Source organism: Heloderma suspectum, chromosome 2, assembly GCF_057233095.1.
Source record: "Heloderma suspectum isolate Gila_16-S chromosome 2, 16-S_ref, whole genome shotgun sequence".
In the NCBI taxonomy this organism is placed as follows: Eukaryota; Metazoa; Chordata; class Lepidosauria; order Squamata; family Helodermatidae; genus Heloderma; species Heloderma suspectum.
This window is the reverse complement of record NC_139459.1, coordinates 345,153,313-345,170,134: the sequence shown is the minus strand read 5'-3', so window position 1 is coordinate 345,170,134 and position 16,822 is coordinate 345,153,313. Positions and strand designations below refer to the sequence as shown.

At 46.3% G+C, this 16,822-nt stretch overlaps 1 protein-coding gene across 1 annotated transcript in view; it reads left to right on the top strand.

The window, feature by feature from the left end:
• The window catches only part of LOC146355333 (killer cell lectin-like receptor subfamily B member 1A), a 40,700-nt gene extending 24,213 nt beyond the window's left edge, over positions 1–16,487 (top strand). Inside the window, exons 7-9 of the mRNA XM_084829872.1 lie at positions 2,923–3,009; positions 5,558–5,603; positions 16,461–16,487. Of these exons, the coding sequence (XP_084685998.1) occupies positions 2,923–3,009; positions 5,558–5,603; positions 16,461–16,487 (160 nt within the window). The remainder of the gene's footprint in view (positions 1–2,922; positions 3,010–5,557; positions 5,604–16,460) is intronic.
• Positions 16,488–16,822: the final 335 nt, after the last annotated feature.

Sequence of the window (16,822 nt, the reverse complement as noted above, 5' to 3'; positions counted from 1 at the left end):
TTTTATACTACCTTTCATTTTTTGGTTGATGGAGAAAGGTATGGAACTTTCAGAGTTGAATATAGCTGGACTTTCACAGTCCAATATAGAGGTAGTGGTGAAACCTGTAATAGGTTTGGGTCCATATCTTAAGGAGATAACATTGTGGTTTTATTAAATGGAGTTATAACAATGAACAGTTCTTTGTTGGAGCTCCCTCAGCCAGTCCAGGCTCTGCTCCCTCACCTCGCTCTCTGGGGATCATCTCCAAATTCCCATCCCAATGTTTCTTGTAAGGAAATGTCTCTAAATTACTACAATCGCTACAAAACCCTGGTTGAAAAAAAATCACAACTGGATCCTGATTCTGGCTAATTATTATCCAGTACCTAATGTACTATGCTTGAGTAAGATACTGGAAAAGCTGGTGGCTTCTCAACTAAAGATAGTCTTGGCTTACACTGATTACCAGGTTCAGGCCTGGTTCTGTGTCTTAAACGGCCTTGGTTACCCTGGTGGATGCCTTGTTCTGGGAAATGGACAGGGGGAGTGCAACCCTGTTAGTTCTGCTGGACCTCTCAGCGTCCTTCAGTACCACTGACAGTGGTATCCTTCTGGATGCCTAGCTGGGGTAGAAATGGAAGGGGGCACAGTATTACATTGGCTCCAGTGCTTTCTGGAAGGACATACGGGAAGTTGTTGCTTGGGGACCCCTGTTGTGCCTCATAGACATTGGTCTTGGGGTGCCTAAGGTGTCTATTTCCCCCCACTTTTTAACATCTACATGAAGCCACTGGGAGAGGTCATCTGGAGGTTTGGACTACAGTGGCATCAGTATCTGGCACCTCTTGTTTCCTCCAACTAGTCCCAGGAAGGGTGTGGAAACCCTGAATCTGGTGGCAGTTTTGGGATGGATGAGGGCAAACAAGCTGAGGCTTAATCCAGATAAGATGGAAGAACTCTGGGTGGCGGAATCTGCCAGCCTGGGTGGAGCTATGAGACTGGCCTGGGATGGGCTTGCACTCCTCCTGAAGGGCCAAGTGTGCAGCTGGGCATTCTCCTAGATTTGGCACTACCTATGGAAATGCAGGTTGTGCTGCTTCACCAGCGGTGCCTTTGTCAGCTTCAGCTGATTCACCAGCTGTGCCCCTATCTGGAGAAAACAGACCTTGCTACAGTCATCCACGCCCTGGTTACATCCAGACTAGGCTACTATCATGTGCTGTACATGGGGCTGCCTTTAAGGACAGTTGGGAAGCTTCAGCTGGTGCAGAAGGCTGCCTGCATGCTTGCTAGGGCTAGGCAATCAGAGCATAGACCACCAATTCTGTAACAGATGCACTGGTTGTGTGTTTCTGGACCAAGTTTAAAGTACTGGTATTCATCTCTAAATGCCTTGGGGCCAGGTTATTTGAAGGACAGCTTGCACCTACATAAACCTGCCCAGCCCCTAAGATTGTCCATGGAGGCCCTGCTCAAGTGGCCAATTATAAGACTTGTTAGGTTGGTGGAACAAGGGACAGGGCCTTTTCTGTGATGGCCCCAGACTTGTGGAATCCTCTACCATGGGATGTGCCTGCAGCTCCCTCCCTGACTGTTTTCAAATGGGCTAGGAAGACCTGGATGTTCCAGCTGCTTTTAAATGAACGGATGCCTATTTCTGTTTTATAAATTGGGAGTTCTTACTGAGGGCAAAAGGAGAAGGGGACGGCAGAGGATGAGATGGCTAGATAGCATCACTGATGCAATGAATATGGACTTGAGCACGCTCTGGGAGAGAGTGCAGGACAGGAAGTGCTATGGTCCATGGGGTCACGAGTCGGACACGACTGAACGACTGAACAACAACAACAACAACAACAACAACTGGTTTTATATTAAATGTTCTGTACTATTCATTTAGTAAATTTAATTTTATATTTTATTGTTTTAAAAGTTTACCTTATAAACCTCCTTGAGGAGGTTAAACTGGAATTTGCTACCACTAGATGTAGTGATAGCCACCAACTTGGACAGCTTAAAGGGGGATTAGAGAAATGCATGGAGGATGAAGCTATCAATGGCTATTATTATTACTATTATTATTATTATTATTATTATTATTATTATTATTTACATTTCTATACCACCCCATAGCAGAAACTCTCTGGGTGGTTTACAGAAGTTAAAACATTAAAATACAATATACAAAGTGTAAAATCCATTTACATAAAAGCACACAGATAATATACACAAACATATAACTAAAAACAACTTTGAACTGTCAGTCATAACTAAGGACACATCCAGCGTAAGTAACTCCTGCTACTCACAGAAAGGAAAAGAGCACCCCTCTTATAGTTAAGGAGCATCAAATCACTAGCTACTATCAAATCGAAGCTACTAGACACAATGGCTATATGCCACGTCCAGTGTCAGTGGCGGTCTCCTTCCCAGTGCCAGTTGCTGTGGAGCATGGGCAGGAGGGGGCTGTTGCGCTCATGTCCTGCCTGTGGGCTTCCCATTGGGGCAGCTGGCTGTGTGAACAGAATGCTGGAGTAGACAGGCCTTTAGCCTGATCCAGCACAGCTCTTCTTACGTTCGTATGTTCTGAAAAGGCCTAAGACACTCGTGCAGTTCCCACCTTTGCTGTCTTCTCCCCTCCGCTGGGGCCCAGCAAGCTAGCTGCAGTGGGTGCTCCCGGGCTCCTGGTGGAGAAGCCGCTGCCATCTCCTTCCCGTGGGCTTGAGGTAGGGAAAGGGGGAGGAGTGGCGCTCGCAGTTTCAAGGCGAGCACGGATTTTTTCACCCTGTCTTTGATACTCCCTGTGCTGCATTTTTGAACTATTCCTATTCCCATAAAGACCGTATTACAAGGTTTTGTATCATTACCGCGTCTCATGAAAACAGAAGAGTTACTGCAGCCCTCAGCTCTGATAAGCAGGTTTTCCCTTTTCTTTCACAGGTTTCAAGAACCAAAGCATGCTACAGAAGACTATTGTGCTGTGATGAAGGATGAAATACATCCTGAAAGCTGCCGTGCAGTACGTAGGTGGGTTTGCCAGAAAGACCCGATGTTGCTGTGATATTTTACTTGATATGTAAGAATTATGTAGATTTTTTGTTTTTTGACACAAACACAAAATAAAAAGACTTAACTCTGCTTATGTAAGGAACTTCTTGGTCTTCCTCAAAATACCTCTTTATGAAATTCAGGAAACCAGACTAAGAGGGCAGTTCCATGCCCTAAGATTAGAGCCTCTGATATCAGAGGCTCAGATCTACCCAAAGCCTTGCTGGGTTCTTGCCAGCAGGGCAGAAGTCAGGAGGAAGACCAGCGGGGAGGCCAGGGGGCTGTCTTCACGAGTGACTTAGTGCGAAGTTAGAGCAGTTTGAGTTCCTTGTGACAGATGGTGTCGTCACCAATCCGCTGCCAACCAGCCATTTCCCTCTTGAAAAGCCGCATTTTCTGAAACTCCTTTTATTCTGACTTTTTAGCGGAAAGCGGCTCCCTGGAGGTTTTAACCACAGTGTGCCATGTCCCCCCACATTAAATCCTGGGCGTGCCTTTGTGACCTGGCCAGACATGGTCAAGGGGGTGAGATGACCCATTCCCTCTTGTTTCCCCAATGGAAGTAGTTTTTCCCATTGGGAAAATCTCCGGGAGCGCAGCAGCGACCCCTCACATTACCGCAGTAGTGGGGACACTCACTCACCTTAGCTAGCCTGCTTTTCATCTTTAACATATCCCCCCTTCTGTGCATGTTTACTCAGAAGTAAGAAATGCATCTCGCTCACCTGCAGTGAAAGGGTTAAAGCCTAACTTTAGTACTCGCCCTAAAGCACTCTCTCGCTCCTCCAGTGCTCCAGTGCTCTCATAAGTGGCTATGTTGTCCTTCTTTGATGTTCTGTAGTTTCTCTGATGTAAAGTCCTTTCTTTGTTGGTATGTAAAGTCCATTCTCCGCTTTATTTTTCTTTTGGGTTTGGGAGCTTCTCATTGCAAGCAGGGAGAAGGAGAAAGGGGGGTTGGAAGCAATAGGCAAAAGTGCATGCATGAGGAAAAATGGGGTGGGAGCAATAACTCTGTGGCAGGTGAAAATTAGTTGGGGAAAATTAATTGCTCTCCATTCATAATAATGTCATAGCAGGGGGAATGTGGACAGGGGTGGGAAACAAGCCTCTCTCATTCGTTGAGCAGCCCCTGCCAGTTTGATGACATTCCGTTCTACTCACCCCACCCCACCTGGAAGTATGTTCCTTTCAGGTTCTGTGTGACCCATGAAAACCAGATTTTAAAGGTATGGTACACTTGGCTTATCTTGCTTCATGATTCCCTGATGGACCAAAGCCGATTCCATGAAAATTTCGGTAATACTCCAACACACTGCTTATTCTGTTGTTGAGAAGATCCCCCCAGGGTTTCCTTTTTTCTCTCTCCATTTACTGAGAAAAAAAATCAGGGCAGTTCTGTTGATCCATATTTAGGGATGGCGTGGGAGTCCGAAAAGGGGGTGGAGTCTGACAGACCCCCCCGCCATCCGGCCTCCTGGACCCCGCTTGCCGAGCCCTGGGGTGGCGGACCCAGCTGCCAAGCACCCCGGAGCTTGGTGAGCAGCTGAGAGTGCCGTGGCACCCCAGCGCTCTCACCCTCGGGAGGAGGTCAGGGCAAGAGCATTGTGGGCTGGCCATGCAGGGACCTGTCCTGCCTCCACTGGCTGTCAAAGGCTTCCTTAATGACCAGGGTGGGGAGGAATGGCCTTGGCGGCACCCCAGTGCTCTCGCCCTGGCAGCTGGCCGTGCCGAGGTCTCGGTAGTCAAGCCCTTGTGCACATAAAGCATGAGGGCTTGACTGCCAGAGTCCTTGGTGCATAGAGGAGGGGTGACTTGCATGGTTCCATGGGGCAAGCAGGGAGGCTCGTCAAGTGGGTCTGGGCCGTGAGAGCTGGGCGGGGGGCAGCTCATCGAGCTCCCTTGCACCCTGGATGGAGTTGGGCTGTCCATCCCTATCCATATTAACAAACCAGATTCTGGTAGCTTTCATCTCCACCTGGAGCAGGTCTTTTGTAAAGCCAATGGGTCTTAATTGCCCATTCAAAACCAAGCCATTTTGCAATACAACAGGGAAAAATGTATTGTTGCTGAGAAAATCCATTCCTCCTCCTCAGCTACTGTGAAGATTGCAGCTAAGCCCAGGGGGAACAGGGCCATCAGAGAGGTGCCACACGTTACATCAGCATCCCTGCTAATAAAAAAGTGCTGCTACTGCATCCCTGTGAGCAGGGAGTGGGAAGCAGGGCTCATACTCCAGTTCGTTGGGCCCCTCCGCTGCTACCCTAATATGCAAGCTGCATATTATTTGTGTCATGGGCTCTTTAAAAAGAGCTTCTGATCCTATTGGAGGGTTCATGCCAGAATGATATGCCAGATAATTTGGGCCCATGAGGGCATGAAGCAGTTAATTCAAAACAAGACCCAAAAGGAGATTCATGTGGGTAGGGTGGCAGAGGCCATCTGCATGCTTAAACTTCCACCACTGGGCATAGTACCAAAGAAAGCTTGGGTGAATTCAGCTTGATCCACATTCTTTCCTTTCCCACAGGACCTTCAGTGAATGGCAGAATATTGAACAAGCTCATGTCCATAAGGTATATGTCATTTAGGGCGGAATCCTATGCTTGTTAAGACAGAGAAAGTCCAATAACTCCCATTATTCCTTAGCCAGCTATGCTGGCTAGGGAATGCTAGAAGTTGTTGGATTTTTCCTGTCTATACTACTTTGAAGGTGCAATCCTGTGCATCCGTGAGCATGGTCAGGTCCTGGCAGCCCTGATGGGCAAAAGTGATATCGTCAGCCTTCCAGCTGCTGCTGCTGTGTACATGACCTTTTGCAACATCCTTCTATTATATATAAAAATATATATGCACCTAGGGCACAATTGGCTGAAATAGGTATTTATACTTCTTGCCATTTATAAGCTTCCATTTCATATGTTCAAAGAAGCTTACAAAGAAAAAGCTAATAGTCACCAAAAATGCACTCCAGCTCACCACTTAAAGCTGCCACCAGCTAAAATGACCCAAAGCCTGTCAGACTAGATAAGTCTTCCAGGGCCTCCTAAATGCGTAAGAAAGTCACACCTTTGCAGGTTGAGAGCAGGGGGAGATCATTCCATGACCTCAGGGTCACTACTGTAAAAGCAGAATACACAGCATCTCAAACAGCAATAAGAATATTCCGAGAAAGAAAACTGCATGGATTGTTCTTTTTATACTGGAATGTATTGGGAATTATCTTTATCAATGAAAAAAAATATTACCTGTCAATACAAAGACAGTGACAAACAGGCAACACCCATTAGAATAGCTTCCATACATTTTACACCAAACACGATATTCTAAAATTGTAATATATGTGACAGCATATGATCTGAAAACTCTTGCAATATTTGGACAATATGCAAAATGAGTAGTAATATCATTTTAGAAAAGAAAGCTGGAAGACCGCCCAGTTCCTTGCTGCTGCATTCTGGACCCACCAAAGTTTCTGGAGACACTTCAAAGTCAGCCCCATGTACAGCAAATTATAATAGTTCAATCTGAACGTAACTTAGGCATCTGTCATGATAGCTATGTCTGATCTTCCTAGGAACAGGCACAGTTGATGCACTAAGCTAAACTAGCAAAGCAGCAAGATCAGCCCTGACCAGGAAGGGACAGACCCCATGCAATAAACAGAACTGATAACGTGCGATCCTAAGATCGCCACCTCAGATACCTGCTTATCAAAAAGCAGAAGCAGGGCCAGGAGTTCTGAACCTAATCATAGAGAGGAGTTGCAGCCCCATCCATTTTATGCACGTTACTCTCCCCACCTACCCAAGCCCCACTAGGATCACCTCTGGGATTTAGTTTCCAGTATATCCTCATTCACCTGAATACTGCCTCCTCGTTCAGGTCTTAGACAGATTTAGTAGCATGACTTTTAGGAGACATTTACATCATCCTATCTTCCAAGGGTGCTGAGCTTCAGACATCCTTTCAAGAGTTATAATTCCCCAAGGGGCTATTGGATATAATTAGGCCCAGGGAGTGTGCTTTGTATATTGTGTCTGTAACTTTTCCGCATGGCATCTGGAAAAAAATAGATTATCAAGTTTTGTTCCACTCTTCTTTTGTTGCGGGTGTTAGGACCTACTGTGAGTTTGCTCTTCTAAATGGTGGTGTGGAAATTCTTGAGTTGTCCTCAGACATGGGCAGCTAGACATTATTGGCTATTTCTTCCTTCTGGAAGACAAATTCTCAGACATTTGTAATATTTTCCCCATGTCCTAGCTGCCCATGGCTAAAGTGATATTGTGATCCAAAGCACATGTGAGTTTAAAAGCATCATTCATAGCTATGTCTCTTTTTCTTATTTACTCTACAGTAAAATATTAACACAAGGACCCATGTCACAGTGTAAGAGTCAACAAAGCAATTGCAAATGCCCATTACACAGCATGGAAAGTGGTGGTGGTGATGCTAGCTGTGTTTTACAAACTCGGGCACCATCAGACTAACTAGCCACACGTAAAAATCCCAGAGAGAAAATGGATTACAGCAAGCAAATCTGCAACAAACCTTTCACCAGAAGCCATTTCAAAAAAGTCAAAGTGATTAGACTCAGAGAACAGGGGTCCATATACACCGGACGTTTTCTCCAATGCTGCTGTGGCTTAAAGTCGTTAGGGACACATGACATCATGGCCAACCAGCTGCATCCCTCTTAAAAAGCCGCATAAAGTCCTTTTACTCCATAGGTTTTACGTAAAGCGGCTTCTAGGCAGTTCCCCTGCAGTGTGCCCCGTCCCTCCGCATTAAATCCAGGGCATGCCTCTGTGACATGGCTGTGACCTGGCAGTGAGGTGGTTGCTTCTCCCCACCACCTCAGTCCCTCTTTTCCCCCATTTGCAGTAGGGCTGCTTTCACAATTAATAGCCCCCTTTTCCCATTCAAAATATCAGTAGCCCTGTTTCATTCACCACAGTGGAATAGCCAGTTTATATGTAGTGCACAATAAAGAATCATAGCATCATAGAATAGTAAAATACACAGAGCAGAAGGAGAAAGGGTGGCCAGATGCTAGGTCTCAGTGGCGATACACCTGCAACTTCACAGTTGCACAATACACCTAGAAATACACAGATAGGAAGGAGAAAGGGTGGCCAATGCAGCAAAGGAGCATGGACAGGGCTGGGAACAAGCCTCCCAATTACAGAATCGCACTGGGTCACCGTTATGGGGTTGATGACGTTCACTTCTACTACTGGGACTCTGCCCATTCAGCCACAAAGTAAGGCGGATTAAAGTGCAGTTTGACCTGTGAAAAGCGGGTTTCAAGGTTGTGTTTACTCCACATTTTTTGCTTTGTGTGCTCCTGATGGACCAAAGGCAATTTCATGAAAATCCGCATTAAACATGAAAGCCCTTCATATTCGCTGCCATGTAGATCTGGCTTTGGGCCTTTAATCAGTTTTAAAAGAATTCTTTCTCCAGTTACCAAACCAGACATTTTCCTACCTTTCTAGAGTTGAAAAAATGTATAAAATTTTAATTTCCTCTTTTTGCAAATAAAACAGACAAATCAATTCATGTTTCTGGAAGTTCCCTTGGCTTTAATCTTTCATCTCACCATGAGAAAGAGTGATATGCCTCCCTCCTCCAGCAGCCAGCCCCATGTTGCTAAAACACTACACTAAACACACATGCACCCCAGACATGAGAAAAGCACACATGGGAGATGATGGCCGCAATCCTATATCCACTTACATGGAGGTAAACCCCATTGAATTAAGTAGTATATAACTGCATTCTTTTTACAAGGGGCACAGATACCAGTTTTCAAAAAAGAAAGGCGGAAGTGAAAGATACGGAGTAAACAACTGTCAGTGAAAGAGAGAGACTTATTCCTGTATCTGGGGACTAGAGCAAACCCCCAGACACAATGGGACTTACTTCTGAGTAGTCATGCATAAGGGGAAAGACACTTTAGGGAAAGAGAAGAGGCATCTCTACATGAGGCTTTTATCATGTGCTCATGATTGGTCACTCATGGAAGTTTGTAGGTCCTTTGCATGTCATTGTCAACCTCCGGGGCCTCTCCCGTAGGGATGTGCGAAAGTCACTTACCTTTTCGTGATTCGCGGTGGGGGGGAGGCGCTCCGTCCCTCCCCCCGAAATTCTGGCCGGGGGGGAGGCGCTCCGTCCCTCCCCCCTGAAATTCTGGCCGGCCGGCTCCACTCTGCAGGGATTCTGCGGAGCCGCCGGCCGGCTCCGCCAGCAGCTGGACATCCGGCCGCTGGCTAGCAGGGACGCAAATGGCAGCGGCCATAAATGTTTATGTAGCCTATCACAGCTGATTTAAAAGAAAAAAAAAACACGCGCGTACGTAAATGGCGGCGCTCATGGGCGCCACCATTTGCGTTCCTTATTTTGGCACGTCTTAGTCTACGTAAACATTTACGTAGACTAAGACGGCGAAAATAAGGGGAACGCAAATAGCGTAGATGCTACGCTATTTGCGTTTCCCTTATTTTCGCCGTCTTAGTCTACATAAATGTTTACATAGACTAAGACGTGCCAAAATAAGGAACGCAAATGGCGGCGCCCATGGGCGCCGCCATTTGCGTACACGCATTTGGCGAGATATGAGGGGAGATATGGGGATATGAGGGGAGATATGATAGCACTCTTCAAGTACTTGAAAGGTTGTCACAGAGAAGAAGGCCAGGATCTCTTCTTGATCATCCCAGAGTGCAGGACACGGAATAATGGGCTCAAGTTACAGGAAGCCAGATTCCGGCTGAACATCAGGAAAAACTTCCTGAGTGTCAGAGCAATACGACAATGGAACCAATTACCTGGGGAGGTGGTGGGCTCCCCCACACTGGAGGCCTTCAAGACGAGGCTGGACAGCCATCTGTCAGGGATGCTCTGACTTGGATTCCTGCACTGAGCAGGGGGTTGGACTCGATGGCCTTGTAGGCCCCTTCCAACCCTACTATTCTATGATTCTATGATTTTTTTTTCTTTTAAATCAGCCGTGATAGGCTATGTAAACATTTACGTAGCCTATCACAGTGTTTTTTAAAAATCTAGCCGTGATAGGCTACGTAAATCTTTACGTAGCCTATCACGTTTTTTTGTTTTGTTTTTAACTGGAAATGGCGGCAGCGGCAGCTGGTTGGAAGACTGGCCACCACTGCCGCCTCTGCCAAACCGCCGCCGGAGCCGCCGCCACCAGGAAGATCCGCCCAAGGTAAGTCCAGTCCCAGTGGGGGGCGGGGGGGCAGACCGTTCCGCCACTGATTTCGGGGGGCCGAATGCGCTGGCATTCGGCCTTCCCAAGATTCGTGGCGGAATTCTCTGACATCCCTACTCTCCCGTACTTCATAACTTTTATCCCCTTTTTTTAAAGATCAGGGAAAATCCAGCATTCTTTTCTAGAAGCACAATGAAGCGCTGCAATGGCTGCGTGTACTTCCACAATTCTGCTATACCACAGCGCCATCTAGTGGCTCTATAATGAAACATATAGAACTTGCAGAGAAAGGAAATCCCTGGAAAAAAGCAGGTATAAGCACATGTAACTGAGCCGATCTTAATCCTGCAAAGAATCTGGAAGCAGAAGCCCTCATAAAGGTGCAGGATAAAACCCTAGTGTAGAGAAGCCCAGATTCTCCATGAGCTCTCCCAATTTCAAGCCCCACATATGAATCTGCAGTAGTTGCTCACCCCCCTTCTCTGCCCTGCCACTACTTTCTAAGCCACTTTAACCTGACTTGCCTTCCCCTCCCTAGTGGGAAACCACATTCCCTCCACATATGTGCTTGTTGTTCCATCCCTTACCTTTGCCAAGTTGACCCCTTCGAGCTCCAAGTGCAGGGGAGCTGCCCTCATGCTATCGCTTTCGCAGCACCCAAGTGAATCCTCCAGTGCCAGGCACTGCTGCTGCATCCCTTGGGATTCTCTCATACAGGCACAATCTAAAAACAAACATCAAATACCGATTGGCTATGGGCATTAGCCTTTGTCGCCCATATCCCCTCATTATTGAGCCTACTGGTTGGGCCGTTATTGGTTCTGGAGAACTGGATCAAGACCATGTTCAGCACTTGGGCAGAGCAGTCTGCTTGGATGACCTATCCGTGCCTGCCCTGCCTATGCAAGCCGGAGAGGACTGAGGGGGAGGATGCACAGGGAGTGGCAACACTGCAGCAGAAGGCAGCACCACAGCAGAAGCCATGGAGTGCAAGCTGAAGCCACAGAGAATGTGCAGCACAAACCACTAGTAGCCACAGAAGGAGCCCGTTACCATTGGCTCAAGCAGCATGCACACACCAACCCTTTAGCAAGTTATTTGGTGGGGGTGGGGGAGGGCTCTAGGGCTGGGGACAGAGAATCTTGAGGACTATCCAGCGAGGACAGGTGGGAAGGGCTCCTCCCTGCCTGCTCATAGTGACATCCCACCCCTGAAAGATGGACCATTTTAAAGCACCATGCACTGCAATTTAATGGTCGACCTTTGTTTCACTTTTGCAGAATATCCTAAAGCACACCATGTCAGCAGATCAGTCTCTCAAGAAGTGTCCTATAAATATGCAGCCTAGTCTTTTGGAAAGAGATTTCAATTGGACTTAGAAGGAGTGAGGCAAGGGGAGCAGGGAGTTGCTAACCTCACACTTTCGACCCTCCTCCCAATCCCAGATCTGGTTCCCCCTATGACCTTAATCCTCCAATCCACTTTTTGCTCTTCCCTCCTAATCCAAGCTCTCACTGCCCCAACTCATGCTTCTCCTTAACCCCCAATCCTAAAAGGAACATGGAAGAATAACAATTTATGTTCTGAAAGGCCTAGGGAATGTTTACGCAAGTTTATGGGCTGCTCTACATCAGGATTTTATTCCTCACCTTTACTGGGGCTTCTGTTTCCGGATTCTTTGCAGGATTAAGATTGGCTCCTTTACACATGCTTACACATGCTTCCGCCCCCCCCCCCCCGATTTCCTTTTTCCGCAAGTTCCATATGTTTCATTATACAGCCACTAGATGGTGCTGTGATATGGTGGGATTCTGGAAATTCAGCAGTCGTTGGAGCACTTCAAAGCATGATCAAAATTTATTACTGCATTTTCCTCATTAAGAAAAGAGCTAGGTTAAAGGCTATAAAGCACAGGAGAGGCCCTGAAGGTTGACAACATCATGTAAAGGATTCCCAAACTTCCATGAGTGACCAATCATGAGTGCACAAGAAAAGCCTATTGTGGAGAAGCCCTTAGTAACTTTTTTTACAGTTGTATCAGGATCAGAATCACAGATAGAAATGCTACCTAGAATCATAGAATAGAATCATAGAATAGTAGGGTTGGAAGGGGCCTACAAGGCCATCGAGTCCAACCCCCTGCTCAATGCAGGAATCCAAGTCAGAGCATCCCTGACAAATGGCTGTCCAGCCTCGTCTTGAAGGCCTCCAGTGTGGGAGAGCCCACCACCTCCCCAGGTAATTGGTTCCATTGCCATATTGCTCTGACACTCAGGAAGTTTTTCCTGATGTTCAGTCGGAATCTGGCTTCCTGTAACTTGAGCCCATTATTCCGTGTCCTGCACTCTGGGATGATCAAGAAGAGATCCTGGCCTTCTTCTCTGTGACAACCTTTCAAGTACTTGAAGAGCGCTATCATATCTCCCCTCAGTCTTCTCTTCTCAAGGCTAAACATGCCCAGTTCTTTCAGTCTCTCTTCATAGGGCTTTGTTTCCAGTCCCCTGATCATCTTTGTTGCCCTCCTTTGAACCCTCTCCAGCTTGTCTGCATCCTTCTTAAAGTGTGGTGCCCAGAACTGGACACAGTACTCCAGATGAGGCCTAACCAGTGCTGAGTAGAGGGGAACTAGTACTTCCCGGGATTTGGAAGCGATGCTTCTATGAATGCAGCCCAAAAGAGCATTTGCCTGTTTTGCAGCCACATCACATTGTTGGCTCATATTCAGCTTGTGATCGACGACAATTCCAAGATCCTTCTCGCTCGTAGTGTGGTTGAGCCACGTATCCCCCATCTTGTAACTGTGCATTTGGTTTCTTTTTCCTAGGTGCAGAACTTGGCATTTGTCCCTATTAAATGCCATTCTGTTGTTTTCTGCCCAGCACTCCAGTCTATCCAGATCACTTTGAATTTTGTTTCTGTCTTCCAAAGTATTAGCTATCCCTCCCAATTTTGTGTCATCTGCAAATTTGATCAGCATTCCCTGCACCTCCTCCTCCAAGTCATTAATAAAAATATTGAAGAGCACTGGGCCCAGGACTGAGCCCTGCGGTACCCCACTCGTTACCTCTCCCCAGCTTGAGAAGGTCCCATTGATAAGCACTCTTTGAGTCCGATTCTGTAGCCAACTGTGGATCCACTGGATCGTTGTTTCATCTAGCCCACTTCGAGCTAGTTTGCTCATCAGGATATCATGGGGCACTTTGTCGAAAGCTTTGCTGAAGTCGAGGTATATGATGTCTACAGCATTCCCACGGTCTACAAGGGAGGTGACTTGATCAAAAAATGAGATCAGATTTGTCTGGCAGGACTTGTTTTTGACAAATCCATGTTGGCTTCGAGTAATCACTGCATTGTTGTCAAGGTGCTTCCAGATGGATTGCTTTATGATCTGCTCCAGAATTTTCCCAGGGATTGATGTCAGACTGACTGGTCTGTAGTTCCCAGGTTCCTCCTTTTTACCCTTTTTGAAGATAGGGACAATGTTAGCCCTCCTCCAGTCATCTGGCACTTCCCCGGTCCTCCATGATTTCTCAAAGAGAATAGACAGTGGTTCTGAGAGCTCTTCTGCCAGTTCCTTTATGACTCTAGGATGCAGTTCATCTGGCCCTGGAGATTTGAACTCATTCAAAGTAATGAGGTGTTCCTTGACCATATGCCTGTCGATCTCAAGCTGCAATCCTGCCCCTTCAGCCTGTACTTCGCCTTTGCCAGGGGGGTCATAGACCCTCTTTTGGGAGAAGACTGAGCCAAAGTAGGAATTGAGCACCTCTGCCTTTTCTTTGTCCTCTGTTATCATTTTGCCATCCTTATTTAATAGCTGAACAACCATTTCTTTCCTCTGCCTTTTACTATGCACGTAGCTGAAGAAAGCCTTTTTGTTGTTTTTAGCATCCCTCGCTAACCTCACCTCGTTCTCCGCTTTAGCCTTCCTGACGCCATCCCTGCAATTCTGTGCTACCTGCCTGTACTCTTCCTTTGTTACTTGGCCTTCTTTCCACTTCCTATATGTGTCCTTTTTTGTTTTCAGGTCATCCCTAAGCTTTTTGTGAAGCCACATTGGCTTCTTCTGTTGTCTTCCACCTTTTCTTCTTGTTGGAATTGTTTGTGATTGTGCCTTGAGAATTTCCTTTTTTAAAAGTTCCCACCCATCTTGGACTCCTTTTCTCGCTAGCATTGCTTGCCATGGGACCTTACTGATCATTGTTCTGAGTTTATTAAAATCAGCTTTCCTAAAATCCAGGGTACGCGTTTGAGTACACTCGGCTTTTGCTTCCCTTAGAACCAAGAACTCAAGTACAACATGGTCGCTTTCCCCCAGAGTTCCTGTAACTGCTACTTTATCCACTAAGTCATCTCTGTTGGTTAGGATCAAGTCAAGGATAGCCGATCCTCTAGTTCCTTCCTCTACTTTCTGTAGGAGGAAGTTATCCGCCACACAAGTCAGGAATTTCCTGGAGGGGCCATGTTTTGCAGAATTTGTCTCCCAACAAATATCGGGGAAATTGAAGTCCCCCATTACTACTACATCATGCTTCCTTAAAACATTGGCTATTTGCTTTTCAAAAGTTTCATCCTTGGCTTCTCCTTGATTGGGTGGCCGGTAGTAGACTCCGACCACCAGGTTCCTTTTATTCTTTGCTCCATTTATTTCAACCCAGATGCTCTCGATGGGGCTACCAAGCTCCTCCTCCTGTATTTCTGTGCAGAGATATGTATTTTTCACATACAGTGCAACCCCGCCTCCCTTTCTGTTCCTCCTGTTCTTTTTGAACAAGTTATATCCTTCAACTGCTGTATTCCAGTCATGAGAGTCATCCCACCAAGTCTCAGTTATACCTATCAAGTCATAATTTCCCTCCTGTATTAAGAGTTCAAGTTCGTTCTGTTTGTTTCCCATACTCTGGGCATTAGTATATAGACATCGAAGACCATGTGCTTCATAGTCTGGCTTTCTTCCTACATGTGTCTGAAGACTATTATTGGGCGCTATCAGCGCTGTTCTCTCCATTGCAGTGCATGCGCCTACGTCCATTGTTACCCCCAACATTACATCTCCCTTCCCCGTAGGATTCAGTTTAAAGCCCTCCTGATGAAGTTCTTCATGCTGTGGCCAAACACATTCTTCCCAGCCTTTGTGAGGTGCAACCCATCCCTAGCCAACAGCCCATCTTCCAGGAAGTATAGCCCGTGGTCCCAGAATCCAAATCTCTCTCGTCGGCACCACCTTCGTAGCCAGTCATTCACCCAGAGTATTTTTCGTTCCCTTTCTATCCCTCTTCTAACTACTGGAAGGATGGATGAGAAAACTATCTGGGCCCCAAAGTTCTTGAGTTTCCTTCCCAAAGCTTCAAAGTCTGACGTGATCTCTTCGTAGCTCCGCTTGGCGGTATCATTTGTTCCCACATGGATGAGAAGAAAGGGATACCTGTCAGTGGGCTTTATGAGTGCAGGCAACCTTTCAGTCACGTCTCTAATCTGTCCTCCCGGGAGACAACATACCTGGCGAGTCCACGGGTCTTCGCGACATACTTGGGTCTCGATCCCACGCAGCAAGGAGTCTCCCACTACTACCACTCTTCTCTTCTTCTTCTTGTAGGCCTGGGTTTCATCGCCTCAACCTAAACATGTTCGGGCTGCCTCCCACCTCAAGGAACATTGTACATACAGAGAGGAATATAGTAAGGAATTTGCATGCATAAGAAAAGGAAGGACAGATTATGAAGGATATTGGAGTTGTTGCAACTGAGTTGAGGGTTATTTTATTAGGTTAACAGTGCAGTCTTATGCCTATTGTGTTCAGTGGGGTTTACTTTCATGAAAGTGTGCATAGAATTGCAGCCTTAGTCTTCCTATAATATATAATTGTTTTAATTTTTATTTACTTTTTGGAAGTTCAAATACACATTTCTAAGAAGACCCAACCATCTGTTTCCTTCCTGAAAAACACACACACAACAACTTTGAAAATGGTGATTTAGAAAAGGAAATCAGTAGGAGGGATAGTGTTAATGTTTGCCCAATTCACCACATTATTTGCATTATTTGCACAATTAAGTTAGGCAGGTGGCTACAAGAGAGAGAGCCTTCTCCGTTGTTGATCTCTCCCCCAAAGGGCTCAGCTGGTGCCCACACTGTTATCTTTCCAGATATTTCTCTTTTCCCAGGCACCTTTGATGCTGTTATTGTGTTTAAACCTTTTAAGGCCCAAGTAGCCTGCAGCAGCAGATAAGCCTTCAAGGTGGGGCTATGAGAGAAACCAGCTCATTCCAACTTAAGCTGGATCCAACTTGTAAGCATCCCTTTCTTGCCATCTTTGTACCTCTGCCTTGCTGTCCCTTCATTCACTAAGGTCTTATCATGCCCCACCAGCAACCAAATCATAATTCAACTCACATCATGTTGACATGCCTAGAAAGCTTCTCAATGGGTGCCAGGTGTGCATAAGATTAATTCCAAAATGTGAATTAAGGGAACAGAAGGTTGAGGAGTATTGCATTAAATGTGCAGCACATAAAGGTCATTTCATTATTGTTCCCTGTAGGGACATCTCCAATAGAATCTAAT